This window comes from Ovis canadensis, chromosome 6, assembly GCF_042477335.2.
Source record: "Ovis canadensis isolate MfBH-ARS-UI-01 breed Bighorn chromosome 6, ARS-UI_OviCan_v2, whole genome shotgun sequence".
Lineage (NCBI taxonomy): Eukaryota > Metazoa > Chordata > Mammalia > Artiodactyla > Bovidae > Ovis > Ovis canadensis.
In genome coordinates, this window is record NC_091250.1 from 134,150,797 (window position 1) to 134,168,083 (window position 17,287).

At 55.6% G+C, this 17,287-nt stretch overlaps 1 protein-coding gene across 9 annotated transcripts in view; it reads right to left on the minus strand.

Moving 5' to 3' along the window:
• Window positions 1-1,537: 1,537 nt before the first annotated feature.
• The window catches only part of PIGG (phosphatidylinositol glycan anchor biosynthesis class G (EMM blood group)), a 41,150-nt gene continuing 25,400 nt past the window's right edge, over window positions 1,538-17,287 (minus strand). For 6 of the 9 annotated variants that reach the window (XM_069593345.1, XM_069593342.1, XM_069593347.1 and 3 more), the window contains 7 exons: window positions 15,477-15,694; window positions 15,045-15,326; window positions 13,413-13,870; window positions 11,157-11,348; window positions 7,107-7,416; window positions 4,657-4,820; window positions 1,538-2,523 (listed from right to left, as the gene is read on the minus strand). In XM_069593345.1, the coding sequence (XP_069449446.1) occupies window positions 2,310-2,523; window positions 4,657-4,820; window positions 7,107-7,416; window positions 11,157-11,348; window positions 13,413-13,870; window positions 15,045-15,326; window positions 15,477-15,694 (1,838 nt within the window). In that variant the 3' untranslated portion in view covers window positions 1,538-2,309. Of the gene's footprint in view, window positions 2,524-4,629; window positions 4,821-5,705; window positions 6,342-6,485; window positions 6,799-7,106; window positions 7,417-11,156; window positions 11,349-13,412; window positions 13,871-15,044; window positions 15,327-15,476; window positions 15,695-17,287 lie in introns of those variants that run through there. The other 3 variants (XR_011257597.1, XM_069593344.1, XM_069593343.1) reach the window with 3 other exon arrangements.

Genomic DNA, 17,287 nt, shown 5'->3' on the forward strand with positions numbered 1-17,287 from the left:
ACATGTTGATGCCACTTTCTCCATTCGTCCCACTCTCTCCTTCCCCCACTGTGTCCAAAAGTCCATCTCTATATCTGCGTTTCCATTCCTTCCCGGCAAATAGGTTCACCAGTACCATTTTTCCAGATTCCGTGTGTATGCATTAATATACAATGTTTGCTTTGATTTTCCTGACTCACTTCACTCTGCATAAGTCTGCAGGCTCTTCCCACCTCACTGGAATGGAGGGAAGCTCTTTTCAGGGCTGAGTGATGTTCCGCTGCGCGCACGCGCCACACCCTCTTGACTCATTCGTCTGTTGGTGGGCATTCGGATTTCTGCTGTGTCTTGGCTATTGTGAATAGTGCTGCTACCAACACAGGGGGACACACTTTTAACCTTACTCAGTGGTCTCAGACTGAGAAGAGTTGCTGGACCCAGTTCCAATGACTGCGTGTGGAGGCTTCTCCTGACCAAGCAGCTCTCTGTGGCAGTATGGAGTCCGTGAATCCCACTCAGTCCTGATGCTATCAACCCAGAGACAGAATCAGATCCCACCCTCCACTTCTGACAACACCCAACCCAGGGCCAGGTTGCTGCCTGTGCCTCTGACTGACTGTCAACCAGAGGCCCCCAAGAGCCTACCCTCTGGTCACTCCCTCAAGTGGACAGAATGGCTAGCAGAGTTCAGGGGACACTGCATTCACTCACTAGTTTAGTGAGTTACTATTAACAAAATTGAAGGATATGAATTAAGAAGAAGATGCACAGACATGCAGGGCAAAGTCCTGAACAAAGGCCTTCTCTTTTTGTGGAGCTGGGGGCCCAGCACGCTGGCACGTAGAACCTTCCTGGTTCCCTGACTTGGGAATTCTCAAAAAGGGTAAGAAAGCACTCCTTTTTTCTTTTTTTAAATGGGAGGATTCATTATACAGTCATGACTGACCAAGTCACTCACCAGGAGTCGGGGGGCGGGCCTGAAAGCCCCAGCTCTTCATTATACAGTCCTGACTGACTAAGTCCCTGGCCAATAGTGATTGACTCACCAGGAATCGGGGGGCGGGCCTGAAAGCCCCAGCTCTTCATTATACAGTCCTGACTGACTAAGTCACTGGCCAATACTGATTGACTCACCAGGAATCGGGGGCGGGCCTGAAAGGTCCCAGCTCTTCATTATATAGTCCTGACTAAGTCACTAGCCAATAGTGATTGACTCACCAGGAATCGGGGTCGGGCCTGGAAGCCTCAGCTCTCCAATAGCCTGGCTGGGTCTCCGAGCGACAAGCCTCCACTCTGGTTGCTATTCAGTCGCTCAGTCACGTCTGACTCTTTGTGACCTCACAGACTGCAGCACGCCAGGCTTCCCTGTCCTTTACTATCTCCTGGAGTTTGCTCAAACTCAAGTCCATTGAGTCGGTGATGCCAACCAAGCTTCTCATCCTCTGTTGCCCCTTCTCCTCCTGTCTTCAATTTTTCCCAGCATCAGGGTCTTTTCCAATGAGTCAGCAATTCAAGTCAGGTGGCCAAAGTATTGGAGCTTCAGCATCAGTCCTTCCAATGAATATTCAGCACTGAGTCCTTTATTTTTCTTTAAAATGGTATATTAACATGCAATAGGGGCTTCCCTGGTGGTTCAGATGGTAAACAATCTGCCTGCAATGTGGGAGACCCAGGTTCGATCCCTGGGTTGGGAAGAGCCCCTGGGGAAGGGAATGGCAACCCACTCCAGTATTCTTGCCTGGAGAATTCCATGGACAGAGGAGCCTGGTGGGCTAGAGTACTTGGTGTTGCAAATGATTTATATCTTTATTTTTAATTGAATATATTTATTTTAAATGTCTTAGTTTTAATTTTAAATGCCATAAATGCTGACAGATATAGCCCACATAAACCCAAGCTTCTGGGACCCCTGGTGGTTCCTGGATCATAAAGGCCCTGAGCTCTGCAAGGCAGCCCTGGCAGCACGTGAGCCTCGGCCCACAGAATCCCTGGACACTAACAAACCTGGAAACTTTGTATACTTCAATTTAAACACATATATTCAGGTAACTTATCCAGAGGAAATTAAAAGCTCAGAAGTTCCTGGAGTGATTGACAACAGGGAAATACGATGCATATCCAAACCAAGTCTTTTAAACTACTTACTACTCAATCTAAATTCAAGTACAGTAATCAAAGAAATTGGAGCTATTCATCAACCTTATAGAATTCACATCTTTTTTTAAAAGAATAATCTTGCATTTAAACAGATATCCTTCATGACACAAACCCATGAAGTAAACAAAAGAGTTAAAAAATATATAATTCTTCCAGTGTCTTAACAGCTCCGTCTAAGACTTTGTGTTGGTTTGGTCCATGGCTGTGAAGAATATACAGACAGCAGCTGTGATGAGTAGATGCATTCCCTCATAGAGAAGTTTTGGAGAAAACACACTCCATATAAATAAGTGATAACGCAGGGATGTCACCATAACGATATACACAGAAACTGGAACAGAACAGACGAGCGCGTAGCAGAAGCAAGCACGCCTCAGCGCCGAGCCGCTGTCAACAGAAAGGGAGACGTGCGTTACAGCACAGCACTCTGGTCGTGCAGGCTGTGAGTGCACGCGCAGCCACCAGAGCACGAGCCCTGGGGGGAGTGCTCAAGCCCAGCCTCGTGTCCCACTTGGGACCCAGTCCCTCAGGCAGGGGTTCTGGGAGAGCTGGGCCTGAGGCAGCACCTGCTCCCCTCCTGGGGCCTCGGCTCCAACACCCAGTGCGGGAAACTCCTGGGGATGGGCCTGGCGGACGGGCCTCGGCTCCGCTGCCCTCCTGGGGTGCCAGAGCATCCGTGCTCAGAGGAAGCCTACCAACCCCACGGCCCTCTCGACCAGACAAGGAGGTAGGGAAACTCAGGACACTGCCTTGCTTGGGTTTCAATGTCATGTGAGTGGGGCACATGACCCGTTTGGAAGACTCTGACTGGGTTCCTTCCATAGTGAGCCCCAGTGAGGAGGCAGTTCCTGTAGCCTCAGCGTAAGGTAATTTGCAGTCGAGGGGATGAGCAGAGGGCCTGCAGCCAGGCTGTCTGTCCCCACTGCTGAGCTCCAGAACAGATGCCAGCTCCTCAGAAGAGGGGCACGGTCTACCCAGGGCCGAGGTTTTGAGCCACTGGAGATGTGTTTTCAGAGCTTGCTTGGTGGCCCAGTGGTTGAGAACACAGACTTCCAATGTAGGGGACGTGGCTCAGATCCCTGGTTGGGGAACTCAAATCCTTCCTGCTGCAGGGCAGGAAGACCCCGCGCCTCAGCTGGAGAGCCTGCCTGCCTGCAGGAAACCACAGAGCCCACGTGCCACAGTCAGTGAGAGGCCCGCAGGCTGCCATGAAGAGCGCATGCACCTCAGCTAAGGCCAGACACAGCCGGAAAAAAAAAAAAAAAAAAGTTAGAAAAATCATCTCCCTCGTAAAAAAAAAAGTGTTAGCTGCTCAGTTGTGTCCAGTTCTTTGCGACCCTATGGACAGCAGCCCCCCAGGCTCCTCTGTCCATGTGATTCTCCAGGCAAGAATACTGGAGTGGGCTGCCATTTCCTTCTCCAGGGGATCTTCCCGACCCAGGGATCAAAAAAGAAAAGAAATTTTCTTTCTCTGCCACTCTAGTCTGGTTACAGTTTTCTGATTTTACTGGAAAAATAAAACCAGAAACAATGAGCGAAGCGACTGAAAATGAAGGAGGGAAACCTTTTCTGAAGTAAAAGAGGAGCACTTCTTAACTAGGGAAAACATCAGGCAGCACTCCCCAGCTGACTAAAATGCTCTCAGCTCACCTAAAAACCATGCTAACATCTTTTTTCTCCCCAATACAAGTGTAACAGATGTCAAGTGCCAGGAAAGTCAAGCCGTGATCTCAGCACCAGGGAAGCTGCTCTCCACAGGAGACTGGGCTCTACGGCCCGGCCTTCACCTGTCCTGTCCACCTGCTCGGCTGGCCTGCAGTCACAGACGTGGTGCGCGCCGAGCCGGTCCCACGGCAGGCAGCCCTCCAGGGCAGGGAGCACACACCTCACCTGCTCACGGCCCAGATGTGTGAAGGGACCTGCCAGCTTCCTTTCCCAACCAAACCCATAGCACAGAATGTGAGGTGGTGGGAACTCCGTGGAGTCAACGGGGAGGAGAAGGATGGATGGATGGACGTGCTGGGCAGGACAGCATGGTGGGCTGCCCCGGCAGTCTGACAGGAAGGAGCCTTTGGGGCTGGTGACCGCCGGCTTCCGTGGGGGCAGGACAGGCTGACAGAGTCACAAGCCCACGGGCCCACAAGCCCCTTGGGACCGTCCAGGCCCCCCTCTGCAGCAGGGATCCTGGAGGTGAGAACTAGCTCCTGTGAGAGTGAGAGCCTCCTGCTCTCTGGCCCCCAGTGGACACCTGCTCCCTGGGCCCCAACCGGGTCTCCAGCAGCTGGATGGGACGAGAAGGGGCTTTCCATCCTGTCCAGCTGGAGACCCAACTTGGCATGACCTAGAAGCAGCCAGCAGGGAGGCCTGAGCTGTCCCTTCACAGACCTGCCCCACCCCTCACGCGCCACGCACTGTGGATTGTTCATTCTTATTTAAGGAAAAGAAAACTGATGAAAAAGACCTCTGAGTTATTGGGAGCAGGAGTTAACTCACCATCAGACTAAAGATGAGGAGCCTCACCTGCTGGCTTCTGAGGTCAGGAAGTTCACCAGGTGGCTGGCCCACAGCACAGGCCCCGAGTATGTCGCAAATGCTGTCAGGAACACGGCTGGGATCTCCATGTAGGCATCCAGGCCCACGAAGCCTGCTGAGATGTCCACAGTGGCGATGCTGTTGGAGTTTCCCTGGACGAGGGCAGAAGCAGTGCTGATGCGGCTGGTCCTGTACCACGGTCACGAGAGACCACGAGAGCCGGTCGCGGGGACTTGGCCCCAGGAGCCCGGCTGCCCGTTCACTCCCGGCTCCGGGGCTGACCCCGGATGACGGCCCTCCACCTGCTCGCCTCGCTCCCAGGCTTGGGGAGCAAGTGGAGTGTTTTTCACCTTGAGGAAACTATACAATGAAAGTCTGCTGATGGAAGTGAAAAGCCCCAAACTTCTGTCAACTTCAGGCAGACATGCCAACCTCTCTCCTCCCTCCTCGGGGACCCTGTCTGAGGGGCTAAGGGTGGTGGTGCCACATGGCTTACGGGAGCAGCAGGACACGGCTGTCAGGGAGTACAGGCAGTGTCAGGCCCAGGATCCTGGCCGCTAAGAGGACAGCTCATCCCACCAGGCAGTGGGGAGTCTGAACCCAAGTGCGGGTCTCCCGAGGTGTGGCCCCCACCTTTCAGTCTTCACCGACGCTGGTGGCCTTTTCTCAGACACTCGTGCTGTTTGCAGGCCTGACAGCACAAGTGTCTGTCCCAGCACAGTGCAGGCCCTTCCCAGGAACTTTTTACCCGTGGCCCAAGGACACGGGTCCAAGCTGGGTGAAGCCCACCGCCTCCTCCCCCGGCTGTGTGCCATTCTGGGCCGTCGCTGGGTGGTGGCGCCGACCCAAGCGTCTCAGGCCACGCCCACTCCCCGTGTGCTCGCTGTCCACCGCTGGCCCATCCCTGACAACACCCTCCTTCGTGCAGCTTCCCCACGGCCCTCTCTTCTCACGTCTGTCTGGGCTTTCCCCGACTGTATGATTCCCTCCCTAGAGACCTTGGAGCTGCTGAGAGGAGGAGAAGGAAGAACAAGAACCTCAAACGCCACGGCGAGGGAGGCAGGCTGACGACAGAAGAGTGCCTCTGACCCCAGGCGGTCGCTGGAGGTGCTGCCAAAGCCGACTCCGCAGCCAGGGAGGGCTGGCCTATGGCGTGGCCCGCACGCTCTGGGGCTTCCCTGTGTTCCGTCACTAGGGCCTCAACAGTGCGACGCTGTGTGTGGGGTGGGGGGAGAAGGGGTGGTCTAGAGGCAGAGAGAGACTGAGGGGCCCATGGGGGGCTGCGGATGCCAACTGGGCCCCATGCTCCTGACCCTGTACCATGAGGAGCCGGTGAGCTGAGGGCTGGGGAAAGGGTCAGTGAGTCTCCTGCCAGGAAACCCAAGAGTGAGAAAAGGACGTCCCAAGGGAAGGGCTGTGGGAGAGGAGACGAGAGAGGCCCCAGGGGCCCACTGAGCTCCTAAGGCCGCACCGCTGCCCGCTTGCCTGACGTGTCGTGGGGCCCGCCGTGGGAGGGCTGGCCAGTGCTGGTCTTGCCCTTTGGGGCCTGGAGCGTGTCGGACGATGCCTGCTGCAGGCGCCCCGTGGCCATCAGACGCGTGTGCGCTGGCTGCCTATGGGCAGTGCCCGAGATGTGCCAACTTCACAGACTGCCACGGAAGCTCCGTGTCCTGCTGTGGGATGAGGCCACGTGGCAGAGAAGCAAACTGAACGTGAGACTGTCTCCTTGCTTGGGGGCGTGACCCGTGGTCAGTCTTCCTGACACTGAGGCCTCAGCGTTGGGCAGAGCTGTTCAGTTCGCAGGGAGCCTATGGGCACCTTCCTGATCAGGCGGCAGGGTCTGCTGTGCCACCAGGGGCAAGTGGGAGACTGGTGAGCTGCACTCCGGGTACGGGGAACAGGTCAAGGGCAGGGCTGAAGGCTGAGGTGGAACTCGGTTCCTCCAGGGCCAGGAGCTGGATGCTCTGTGCACCTGTCCAGTGCTGTCCTGAGTACACAGCTGCACCCTGAGGCCAACCCTGGAGGTGGCTGGGTCTGCCTCGATGGGCTCTCCAACACTGAAGAGGAGATGCAACAAGCACGGGTCCCAAGAGAGTAACAGCCAAGCAGGAGCCCCAGCAGCGCCCAGAGCTGAGAGCCAGGGAGCAGGGAGAGCAGTCACCAGCCGAGCTGGCAGAGCCAAGCCCTCCACTCCCGACCGCCCGGGGGAGGCAGACCTGCACAGCAGCTGCGTGCTGCCACCCAGCACGCCTGTCTTAGATAACTAACTGCACTCTATCTCATAAATATGTGCATGACTTAAGCATAATTCACCTTGCCATGCCAACAGTTCTTTCACTAAACTTCCCGGCTTATGGTGAGATTTTCTTTAAGAAAAACTAAAAGATAAACAACATACAAATTAATAGTCTCCTACCCACGATAATGATGAACCCTACCTGAAAATAGAAGAATGCTTGACCAAACCAGTAATGCATCACAGTGACCGCGGCTGCGCCGTGCCTCAGGGGCCTCCAGATGAACTGAGTCATGACGGTCTGGACCGCGAGGCTCAGCACCAAGACAGGCAGGTTGTGGGGTCTGAGGAGCAGTGCTGCCAGGAGGACTAGGCCGCTGTGTATCTCCCAGAGGCCCACAGTCCTGGCCGTGAAGTCTGCAGCGATGATTTGAGATTTAAGCAAGTCTTTGGTGCCCGTGAACAGAATGCCAAGGACAAAGACGTAAACAAAACGGGCCTCGGTAATGCCCCTGAAGGAAGCAAAACAAGTCAGGCTCGTTAGCACCAGCTATGAAAAAATCTGATACGTATTTTCCCACAAAAACCATGTGTCTCCTGAGCTGAGCTGACAATGCAAGCTTCGGGACCCACTCACTGCGGGGGGCTCTGTGGAAGTAGGGGAGTCTGCCCGTGCACATCAGACCCCCAGGGCCCCCAGAGGCCGGCAGGCCTGTCCTTTCTGTGTGCACTTCTCTGACAGAGCCGGCTGACAGGGAATCGCGCTCATGAGGCCGAGGGTCACCTGGGTGAAAGATCAGAGCCATCACGTGTGGCCAAAAGACCGGCCCACCTGCTCTGCATAGATAATGTGAAAGAACTGCTGCAGTAGGATGAGGTCAAAGAGGGAGAAATCCGCAAAGGCCCCAGTGATCAGAGGCATTTCAGGAAGAAAGGGGCTGGGACTCGTCTCAAGGAGGACACTGGGCAGGCTGACAGCGGACAGGAAAGAGAGCAGCACTGATGTCTTTAAGGGTCCCCCTCTTGCCCTGACCACCCAGCTGTGCTGGATGTCCAGAACCACTGAAACCAGGCCTTCCACCCCAGCCAGGTCTGGGCTTCAGAGTGGAGAAGGAAGTCAGGAGTTAAATGTAGAGGATTCCAGAACACCGATGGACAGCAGCGCCTGCGGGCACTGAAAGGAGAGAACAGCTTTTAGGGAGATCTAGAATCGGGGCAGCTTTAGAATCACGGCAGACACAGAACCAGGAGGGAGTCTAGAATCAGGATGGATCTGGAACCAGGATAAACGGGGTGGGGAGTGGAGGCATTTCACAGGAAGAGTGGGAACCAGGCAGCGCAGGCTGATGAAAGGGTGCACTGGTCTATGTTCTGGACACCAGTAAGGTGCGTACTGCTGTCTCCATGAAAGGCGAGGGAGTGATCCGCATCTTGACGTGAGTGATGCTGAAATACGGTGCATCCGAGAGGAAAGAGGAATTTACTCATGTATCACCCTTTGATTTGTAAATAAGTTCATTTGTATTATTTTTTAGATCCTACATATAAGCAACATACACTTTGAGATTTAAACAAACAGCCCTGAGTTGGATGCCCTCACATGTGACATTCAGTCTTGACATCTGCACAGAACTCTGAGGTAAACAGCCTTTAAGGTGTCTCCCCACCACGCCCACCCCACCTGACCTTCCTCCCGCAGGTTAAGGCCTGCCACTTGGCTGCCACCTCAGCCAGGCCCTCAGCATCATCTGATTCCCCCACACCCGGTGACAGGCCCTGTTCCCAGGAGTGCCCCCTGTGCCTCTTGGCCACCCAGACAATCTGGCCACAGCTCTCAGAACTCACCCTGACATGCTTTCAGAGAGGGCAACACTTGCTTTTCTTTCTTTGACTAGCAAAGCAACACCAAACATTTAGAGAAAACCTATCCTTCTCAAACTATTCCAAACAACTGCAGAGGAAGGAGTGCTTCCAAACTCACGTTACGAGGCCAGCGCAAGCCTGATATCAAACCCAGACAAAGACACTGCACACGAAAGACTGTAAGCCAGCATCACTGATGAACGCAGATAATCAGTCATCAGCAAAGCAGTAGCGAACCAAATTCAACCAACATTAAAAGGATCATACGCTGTGATGAGGTGGCATTTACCCCAGGGACGCAAAGATGGTTCAATACCCCCAAATCAATCAAAGTTATACACCAAGCTAACAAACTGAAGAATAAAAACCATATGTCCTCCTCAACAGATGGTGGGAAAAGCTTCTGACAACATCCAACATCCATTCACGATTCACAACATTCTCCCGAAAGCGGGTATAGAGGGAGCACACCTCAGCATGATGAAGGCCACGGGTGCTGAGCCCACAGCCAGCCTCACACTCAGTGGTGAAAAGATCCAGACTGAGAACGCGACAAGGACGGCCACTCGCCACTTCCATTCAGCCTGGAATTGGGAGTCCTGGCCACAGCAGTCAGGTAAGAAAGAGAACTGACAGGGCGCCACACTGGAAAGGAAGAAATGCAACCGCCGCTGTGTGCAGATGCCATGATGGGACACACAGAAAGTCCAAAATACCGCTAGAGCTCATCAGTGAATTCAGTACAGCTGAAAAATACAAAGTTAATGTGCAGAAATATTCCACATTTCTATAGCTATCAACAAATTGTCATAAATAAAAAGTAAGAAAACAATCCCACTGACAACCACATCAAAGTAATAAAACACTTAGAAATGAATCTAAGAAGGAGATAAAAGAACTGTACTCAGAAAACTGTGAGACACTCATGAAAGGAGCTGAAGACAGCACAAGCCGGCGTGAAGGCCGTCTCGGCGACCACGTTCCCGGGTTGGAAAGATTGACACTGTCGAAACGATCGTCTGCCCAAGGCAATCTGCATATTCATGCAATCCTTCTCAAAATACAAACGGCATTTTTCACAGAACCGGAGCAGGTTATTCTAGAATTTTAAAACTTGTAAGGAAACACAAAAGGTTCCAACCACCAAAACAATCTTAAGAAAGAACAAAGCTGGAGGTATCACAAGCCTTAACTTTAAACCATACTACATAGCTACACTAATCAAAACAGTATGGCAGAGGCACACACACACATCACACACACACACCTCGAGACTGGCAGAATGGACTGTGGAGCCAAGGTGAGCCCACACTTGTGTGGGGAGTCAGCTGATGACACAGGAGGCAACAATATATAGTGGAGGAAAGACAGTCTGTTCAATAAGTGGTGTCGGGAAAACCAGAAAGCCACACGCAAATGAAGTGAACTGGACAGCTCTGTCACACCACACACACAGACACACACACACACACAGACACACACCCAAAACGGACTAGAGACCTGGAACCACAGACCTCAGGACTCATCCACACACAGAAATTCAAAACGGACTAGAGACCTGGAACCACAGACCTCAGGACTCATCCACACACACAAATTCAAAACGGACTAGAGACCTGGAACCATACACACCCACACACACCCACACCCACACCCCCACCCCCACCCCCACACACACACCTAAAACGGACTAGAGACCTGGAACCATAGACCTCAGAGACTCATCCACAACTGCTGGCCAATCACCTCGTTTTCTACTATGTGCAACCGTAAGTAATGCTTCAGAGAACACACCCATATCCCAGTCTCTTGCTTCATGTCTGGTTGTATCTTGAGATGAGTTCTGCAAGAGCACACCCAAGTCAGAGGGTTGGACAAAATCAAGATTCTTAACACATTTTATAAACAGCCTTCCAAAATAGGGTCTGCTCGCCCCAACCCTGTGACTGTTAAAAACAGAGAAAGCCCTGTGACGTGCAGAAAGTGGTATTGACAATTTGCAGGAGCCAGCTGTGGGAGCTCACGGAAATCATGGGAAAGTTGGGCTTTCTGCCATGCCTCACCGCCAACTGCTAGGAGTATCCACTCATCATTATCCTCATTACTAGCTGCTTCTTAGTGGAGCAGAATGAAATCTTTAAATTCTTTATTTTTAAACAGTCCCTTAATAAAAAAAACAAACAAACAAAACCTAAGTGAGCTTACTTGCAAGGTATTTGTCTCTCCCCTACCAAAAAAAGAGGCTAACAGAACTGGCTCGCTGAGGTGTTCTGGTGTCACAATTCACAAAACCCCAACTCCAGTGTTCTCAAGACTGCATGGCATTTTTAGTACGTAAAACACTACAACAGGTCTAAAAACAAGTGCTTGTGTCTGCTAGTACACTTACTTTGAAATGTCTTTGTTGTCTTGTTGCCATGGGAACAGCACATTTCCAATGGCTGCCCGGTAGCAATAGATGCCCAGCAGGCCAAACGCCACGGCCACTTTTGATGTGAGGGAGCACCTCTTCTGAACCAACACAAAAATCATGGTGAGGGAAAGCGCGGCCAGAACAGAGAGTTCAGCCTTATGATCAGAGCTGGAATGAAATGCAAGACGCCAGAAATTACTACAAGGACAACTAGTGATGTCACAGATCTGCACACGTGGCTTTCTAAGAATGGGACAAACGAAAGGGCTGTGGACCCGAACTCCCACTGCTCAGCCACAACCGGTCCCCGCCATCAGCTCTGCACGGGCCAGGGCAGCCCTGCCTGCTGGCTCTCCTTCCGGGGGCTGCCTCGCTTTCCCCAGCCACAGGTGAGGAGGTTCTGGGCAAAGGAGACATGTCCTGGCACCATGCTCTTCCATTCACTTGTCAGTGCAGAGGGCATCACTCGGGGGAGTCTGCCCCCTGCAGGTGCCCCAGCAGAGAGGCTGGCACGCGGCCGTCACAGCTGTCTCTCTGCCTGGCCTTCGCCCGTGCCCCCTGCCGCCTCAGCGAGCCATCCTGGGTGGCAGGGCTTTCCCGTTTTCGTCACTGCAGCTCGTGGTCACGAAGCCCAAGCACTCAGTACCTGTGAAGCGGGTGAGTCAAGACACACACACACCACACGGAGAGACTACTAGGGAAGACACAGGGGAAAGGAGGCCAGTGTCAGGTGGGCCCCGGGGGTGGCGGCAGGGTCTCACTGGGGCCCCCACTGCTGCTCTGCAAGCTGCGCCATGTGCAGCCCCCGGGTCACCGTCACAGAGGGAAGGCAGAGCATAGAGGAGGCAACTCTGGGTGTCTCTGGGTGCCTCCTGAAGGCTCTGTCTTGGAGCAGGAACCACTGAAACTGCAGCCTCCTCACAAGTGGGACCGGGAGAGTCATGCCCCGATGGGAAGGCGCAGGGGGCCAGTGTGCTGAGGGAGGGTCCAGACTGAGGCGTGGGCACAGCCTGGAGAGGGGAAGGGGTGGTGGGGGTGCCCTTGCAAGCACGCCTGTTAGCGCGTCTGGGGGTGGAAACCACCAAGCCCCGCTGCAGTGTCCCGGGAGAATCAGAAGGTCACTGCTGCTCCGGCGCTCTTGCCCTCACACGCTCAGGCTCTGCCTGGCACGCCTCAGCTCCCCTCTGCTTCCGCACCCCAAACGGGGACAGGCCAGCACACTCTCTTCAAGGCTGCTGTGACAATGGGATGAGTGGGCACACAGCAGGCACCTGAAAATTGCTACCTGGGGCTACTGCGGTTGCCAGAGACTTGCTGCTATCACTGGGGAGAGATTTACCGTAAGAACGATTTGCCCAGAGGAATGAAGAATCTACAGCCTCTGGCGTCCAGTTCCAGAAGGACTTGTCCGAAAGGGCTGTGCCAGTATGTGGCCCCAGGATGCTCTGGTGCTCACCAAGCCCTCGCCAGGTGTAAAACTGCACTTTGTGATTTGACGCTCCCAAACTACCAGTGGGAGTGCGCCTTTCCCCGCCTTTCCTCTGGGCCTCCCTCCCTGAGCGGTGTGTCTGCTACAGCTGCGAGTCTTGCGTTCTGCCAACAGTTCTAAAGAAGCTCTCCCCAGTGATACGACAGTGACCTTTGTTGGTCTCCCTTGGAAATATTTTTTCATCTTGCTGTGCTCTTACTTTAGTTGTTTCTAAGACTTTGTTGGCAGTGAAATGTGCAATAGAGCCAAACCCTGGGCTTCTCTATCCGAGCTTTCTCTCTGCACTTCGGTCCTCTGCACCTGCCATACTTTCCACTGGGCTACCAGCCACCAGTGAGAGGCCTCAGAAGCAGCTGAAGCCACGCCTCCAGGCTCCAGCCAACGCAGCTGCCCCTCTGGGGATGGGGGTGGGGTGGGGGAGGCAGGGGGACAGAGAGGGGCGGGGGCACAGGGCTCCTGGTCAGCCTGTCACCCCAGCCCCGCACCATGGGGGACAGGGCAGCGAGTGATGAACTACATCCTGCTGCAACGATCATTATAAAACTCACTGGTTTTCAAACAGGAACACTTACAGTGATTCGGCAATGAAAAACCAAACTACCAGGCCAGCCTCAAATAAATTCGCCTTTCAACTCAATTCACGGGTTAGTCTCTTTCTTCAGATTTCAAATACTATTTCTATCCTGAGTAGGAAAAACAGGTCTTTGGAGAGTCTGGCCCAAGGCCACAACTCACGTCCTCACCTGGTGAGCCAGTGCCCCAGGTCGGGCCGGTGGGCCCACTGCACACCAGTCTGGTTCAGGGATCGCAGAAGCCGGCAGCAGGCCAGAACCAGCCAGGGGCTCGCCAGCACCATCCACCGCTCAGGGCCTCTGAGGGCTTCCAGGGAGGAGGGGTCCTTGGGTGCGTGGCTGAGCTCCCACCCCTCAGGGCCAGCACGCTTGCCCTGCCGGGCCACCGCGACCCCGTCAAACTCCTCTCCCGTGTGTGGGCAACGCTGCGGGGCACAGTCGTCTCCCAGAAAGCAGTGTCTGTAGATTTGGTGGCACAGAGCTAAACACAGTGTGTTGATGAGGAAGTACCAGGTCTGGTGCTCCTCTTCGATGAAGCTGCTTGCGCCCAGACTCAACACATGGCCCACGGTTCCCAGGAAGCTGAGAAGACCTAACTCTGACCACCTTGAGGTGGACTGAGGTGGAGTCTGTGAAAAGGAAAATGCATTTTGTAAGGAAGAATCTGAACAGTTCACCTTCTTGCTGCACGAGCGCACAGTGCTCACTCACAGAAGATAACTCGCTGCTCCTCACGCCCCGCATCCACTTCACCCCGTCCCCCCGGGGGAACCAGAGGATGTGGGGACGGCAAGGCGACCCTGCCCCGGACGGCAAGCCTGCAGCTGAGGCACAAGGAGGCTGAGGACGCCTGGACCCCCCTCCTCGGCAGTGCCAGAGCTCTTAGCCCGTCCTTCACACCCTGTCCTTGCCTCTCACAGCCACGGCCCACCACTTGAGACCAAAGAACCCCAAGGGCATACTCCACCAAACCAGACATCTAGCTTCTCCGTGAACTTGCCGGAAATCCAGTTTCCATTACAGTGGTAGGGCGTCACAGTACTAGCCCTTAGATACACTAAGATAAAGCATTTTAAGTGAAGATGAGGACTCAATGGCTCTCATCTAACACTAGTTGGTATTCATTCTATTGCCTGTGGGCACCTAGTACATGATGGTGACGTGGTGACCCAGTCAAGCCCCGGAGGACCCACTCCTCTGGGGAGCCCCACGCTTGAGCAGGCATGGAAATGTGTGGGAAATGACAACATACGTGCTCCCTCAGCCACCGGCACGTGAGGAGGGGTGGGTGTCCACGGCCCCTTGACCAGGAGCTGCCCTCTGGGGCCTGAAGTCATTGCCCTGGGTCCCTCAGGCCCTGGGCACTGTGAACAAACCAGGACTGCCTGTGTCTCTCTCACCAGCCCGCCACCACAACCAGCTGATGAAAGAAGGTGTCAGAGGCCAAAGGCTGCAAGGAAGTCTAGAACAGGGAACTGCATTTTCCGAGGCAGAATGAGGATGAGGGCTGAGTTTCTTCTCGATCTCCGTCAGTCAGCTGCTTGCTCCTCTGTGCAGCCACCCTAGAGAGGCCCCTGGTCACGGTTCCAGGGACCCCGTCTTCCCGACTGAGAAAGAAGGGCATGAGGCCTGACAACACAGGTGAGTGTGTGAAGCTGGGATGGCCCAGGGGCCTGGGAGGCTCGGCGCTGGGAGCGTGTCCCGTCAGCTCCCACCAGCACCGTGCCTGCTACACGCTAGGGGTCTAACCCACATCTCATCAGTGGAGCAACAAGAGCAGCCCACCTGGAAAGCCAGTCCTACCTGAGTCAGACACTGCCCACCGGCAAAAATCCTGGTGAGAGCAGACACGCCCGCACAGAGCAGCGCGGCGGTCAGCGCCATCACTCCGCCCGCAGCCAGCCATGGGAGCCCGCACAGGTAGCACGAGCTGTCGACGGCAGTGCACACGACGACGTGGAGCGCCGCGAGAGCCAGGAGCAGCAGGCCGAAGAGCAGAGGGAGCACGGGCGACAGCAGGGGCACGTCCAGCTCAGCCCTGCTGCTCAGCGCCTGCGGGACGCCGAGCAGGAGCAGGGCGAGGGCCTGGAACGGGAGCAGCGTGCGTCCGCGACGGGGCCAACAGGGTGCGCTCCTGTCCCCTTCCAGGAACACCGAGTCTCCACGTCCTTTAACTATCAAGCGCTGGCGGAGCTGCCCCCCAGCGACACAGCGACCCTGCCCGGGGACCCGTACCTCCAGGACCAGGACGGTCCCCACCGCCATGGAGTAGACGTCGTACTGGGCCGCTCGTCTGGTCAGCGACAGCCTCAGCATCCTCAGTGCGTCCAAGTACTGCCTGCGCACCTTGGCTCCCAGGTTGGCAAGGGCTTCTGAGTTACTTCCCTCCAAGTACAGCCTGACCCAGCTCCTGTGCAGTCTTTCCGCCACTTTAAACTGCTCAAATCCAGGCTCTAGGAAGGAAGGGCCACACACACAAATCACCGACACGCACGCACGCGTAACCTGTGAGTCCAGTTACTGATGGCACGTGGCAGAGCCTGACACTCGTCAAGACGAACTCCCGGGAAGGGTGGCCGCCCCCCAGGAAACCCCGACCGCGGTGACGCCGGCCTGTGCCTGCCCCGTCCTTCCTCCCACTGCCCCACTCGCGTGGACGGAAGCCCCTCCTCCTCGGCCTCCTGCTTGCTGCCCCCTCCCTCTCCTCTCTCTCCACCCCCCTTCCCCACGGTGCGAGAGTGGGACAGCCGCGAAACCAGAGCACTGAGCGGCCCTCAGTTCTACAGAAGCCCCAACCCTCAGGCTCTGTGTGATGACGGGGCAGGAAGTGCGCCAAGGCTGGCGGGACCCCCGCTTTTCACTGTCAGCGGCCCCTTTCACTTGCTTCCCTTCTTCACAGACCCTCTCTGGGAAGGGATGCAGTCTCTCAGCCCCTCCTGCCACAACGCTGATGTGCCCCGCCTGCTAGATGACCCATGGCTGATGCAAAGCCAGGGCGGCGAGACGGCCCATCAGTGGGACCCAGCCCTGGCAGCGGCGGGCTCCCCCGGGACGGTGGTGGCAGGCTGCCCAAGGCCGGAGGCTGCCTGCTTCCTTTCAGGGCTGAACCAGACCCAGTCGTGACTTGACTGGCCAGCAGAGCAAGAACTTCTTTTCTGAGGCTCCCTGGTACTTAACGTGCTTTTCCAACTTAAAGCAGAGCTGTTTGAAGGTGGTCTGGGCCATGCCTTTCAGGAGCCTTGGCCCAAACCGCCAGCAGCGGGCCCACTCCAGCCTTCCCCGATCACAGGCTGGCATCCTTGCTGCACAGCCTGAGTGTGGGCTCAGATGTCCACAGCCCCACCACCTCCACTGGAGCCAGGGGACCTGCACCAAGCGCTGGGGGCAGGCATGACCCCAAGCCCACTCGGTCCTCTCTCCAGGACCAGTGGGACTGGGATGACTACATGGCCCATTTCAGAGAGGCAACTCAGACACCAGCTCATGGGCTGGCAGTGAGAGCTGGGCAAGCTGTCTCCCTTACTTGTACCCTCGACCACCCCGAAGTCACAGACATGCGTGTGTCTGTGTCGGCTCCCTACTGCCTGGAGTCACAGAGAAACGGGGGCCTATGCACGCACCCAGACGGAAACCGAACACTGACTACACGCTAGGCGCGTCGGGTTCAGGTCCTGCCAGTGTGGGCCTGTGGTCCAGCCGGGTCGTCACACGTGCGCAAAACCACACACAGCGAGAAATGCTGTGGAGGGAAAGCAGAGGGACTAGCGAGAGGCCCTGGTGACACAGCGGGTTCTGACAGAAGACGAGGCCAAGCGAGGGGGCCAGGGGCGGCCTGACAGTAAAGCGGAAACCTGAAGGACGCCCGGGAGCCACCCCGGTGAGCAGGGAGAGCAGTGCCCACAGGGACGGCGCGTGCAAAGGTCCTGCGGCGAGCGAGGCCCCCACTGCGACCGTGTGGCAGCCTGGTGGGTGTGCCGCTCCAGACCTGGCTGGCCGTCACGGGGGCCTGGAGCCCCGTCTCACCGTCAGACACGTGCCCAGCTCTG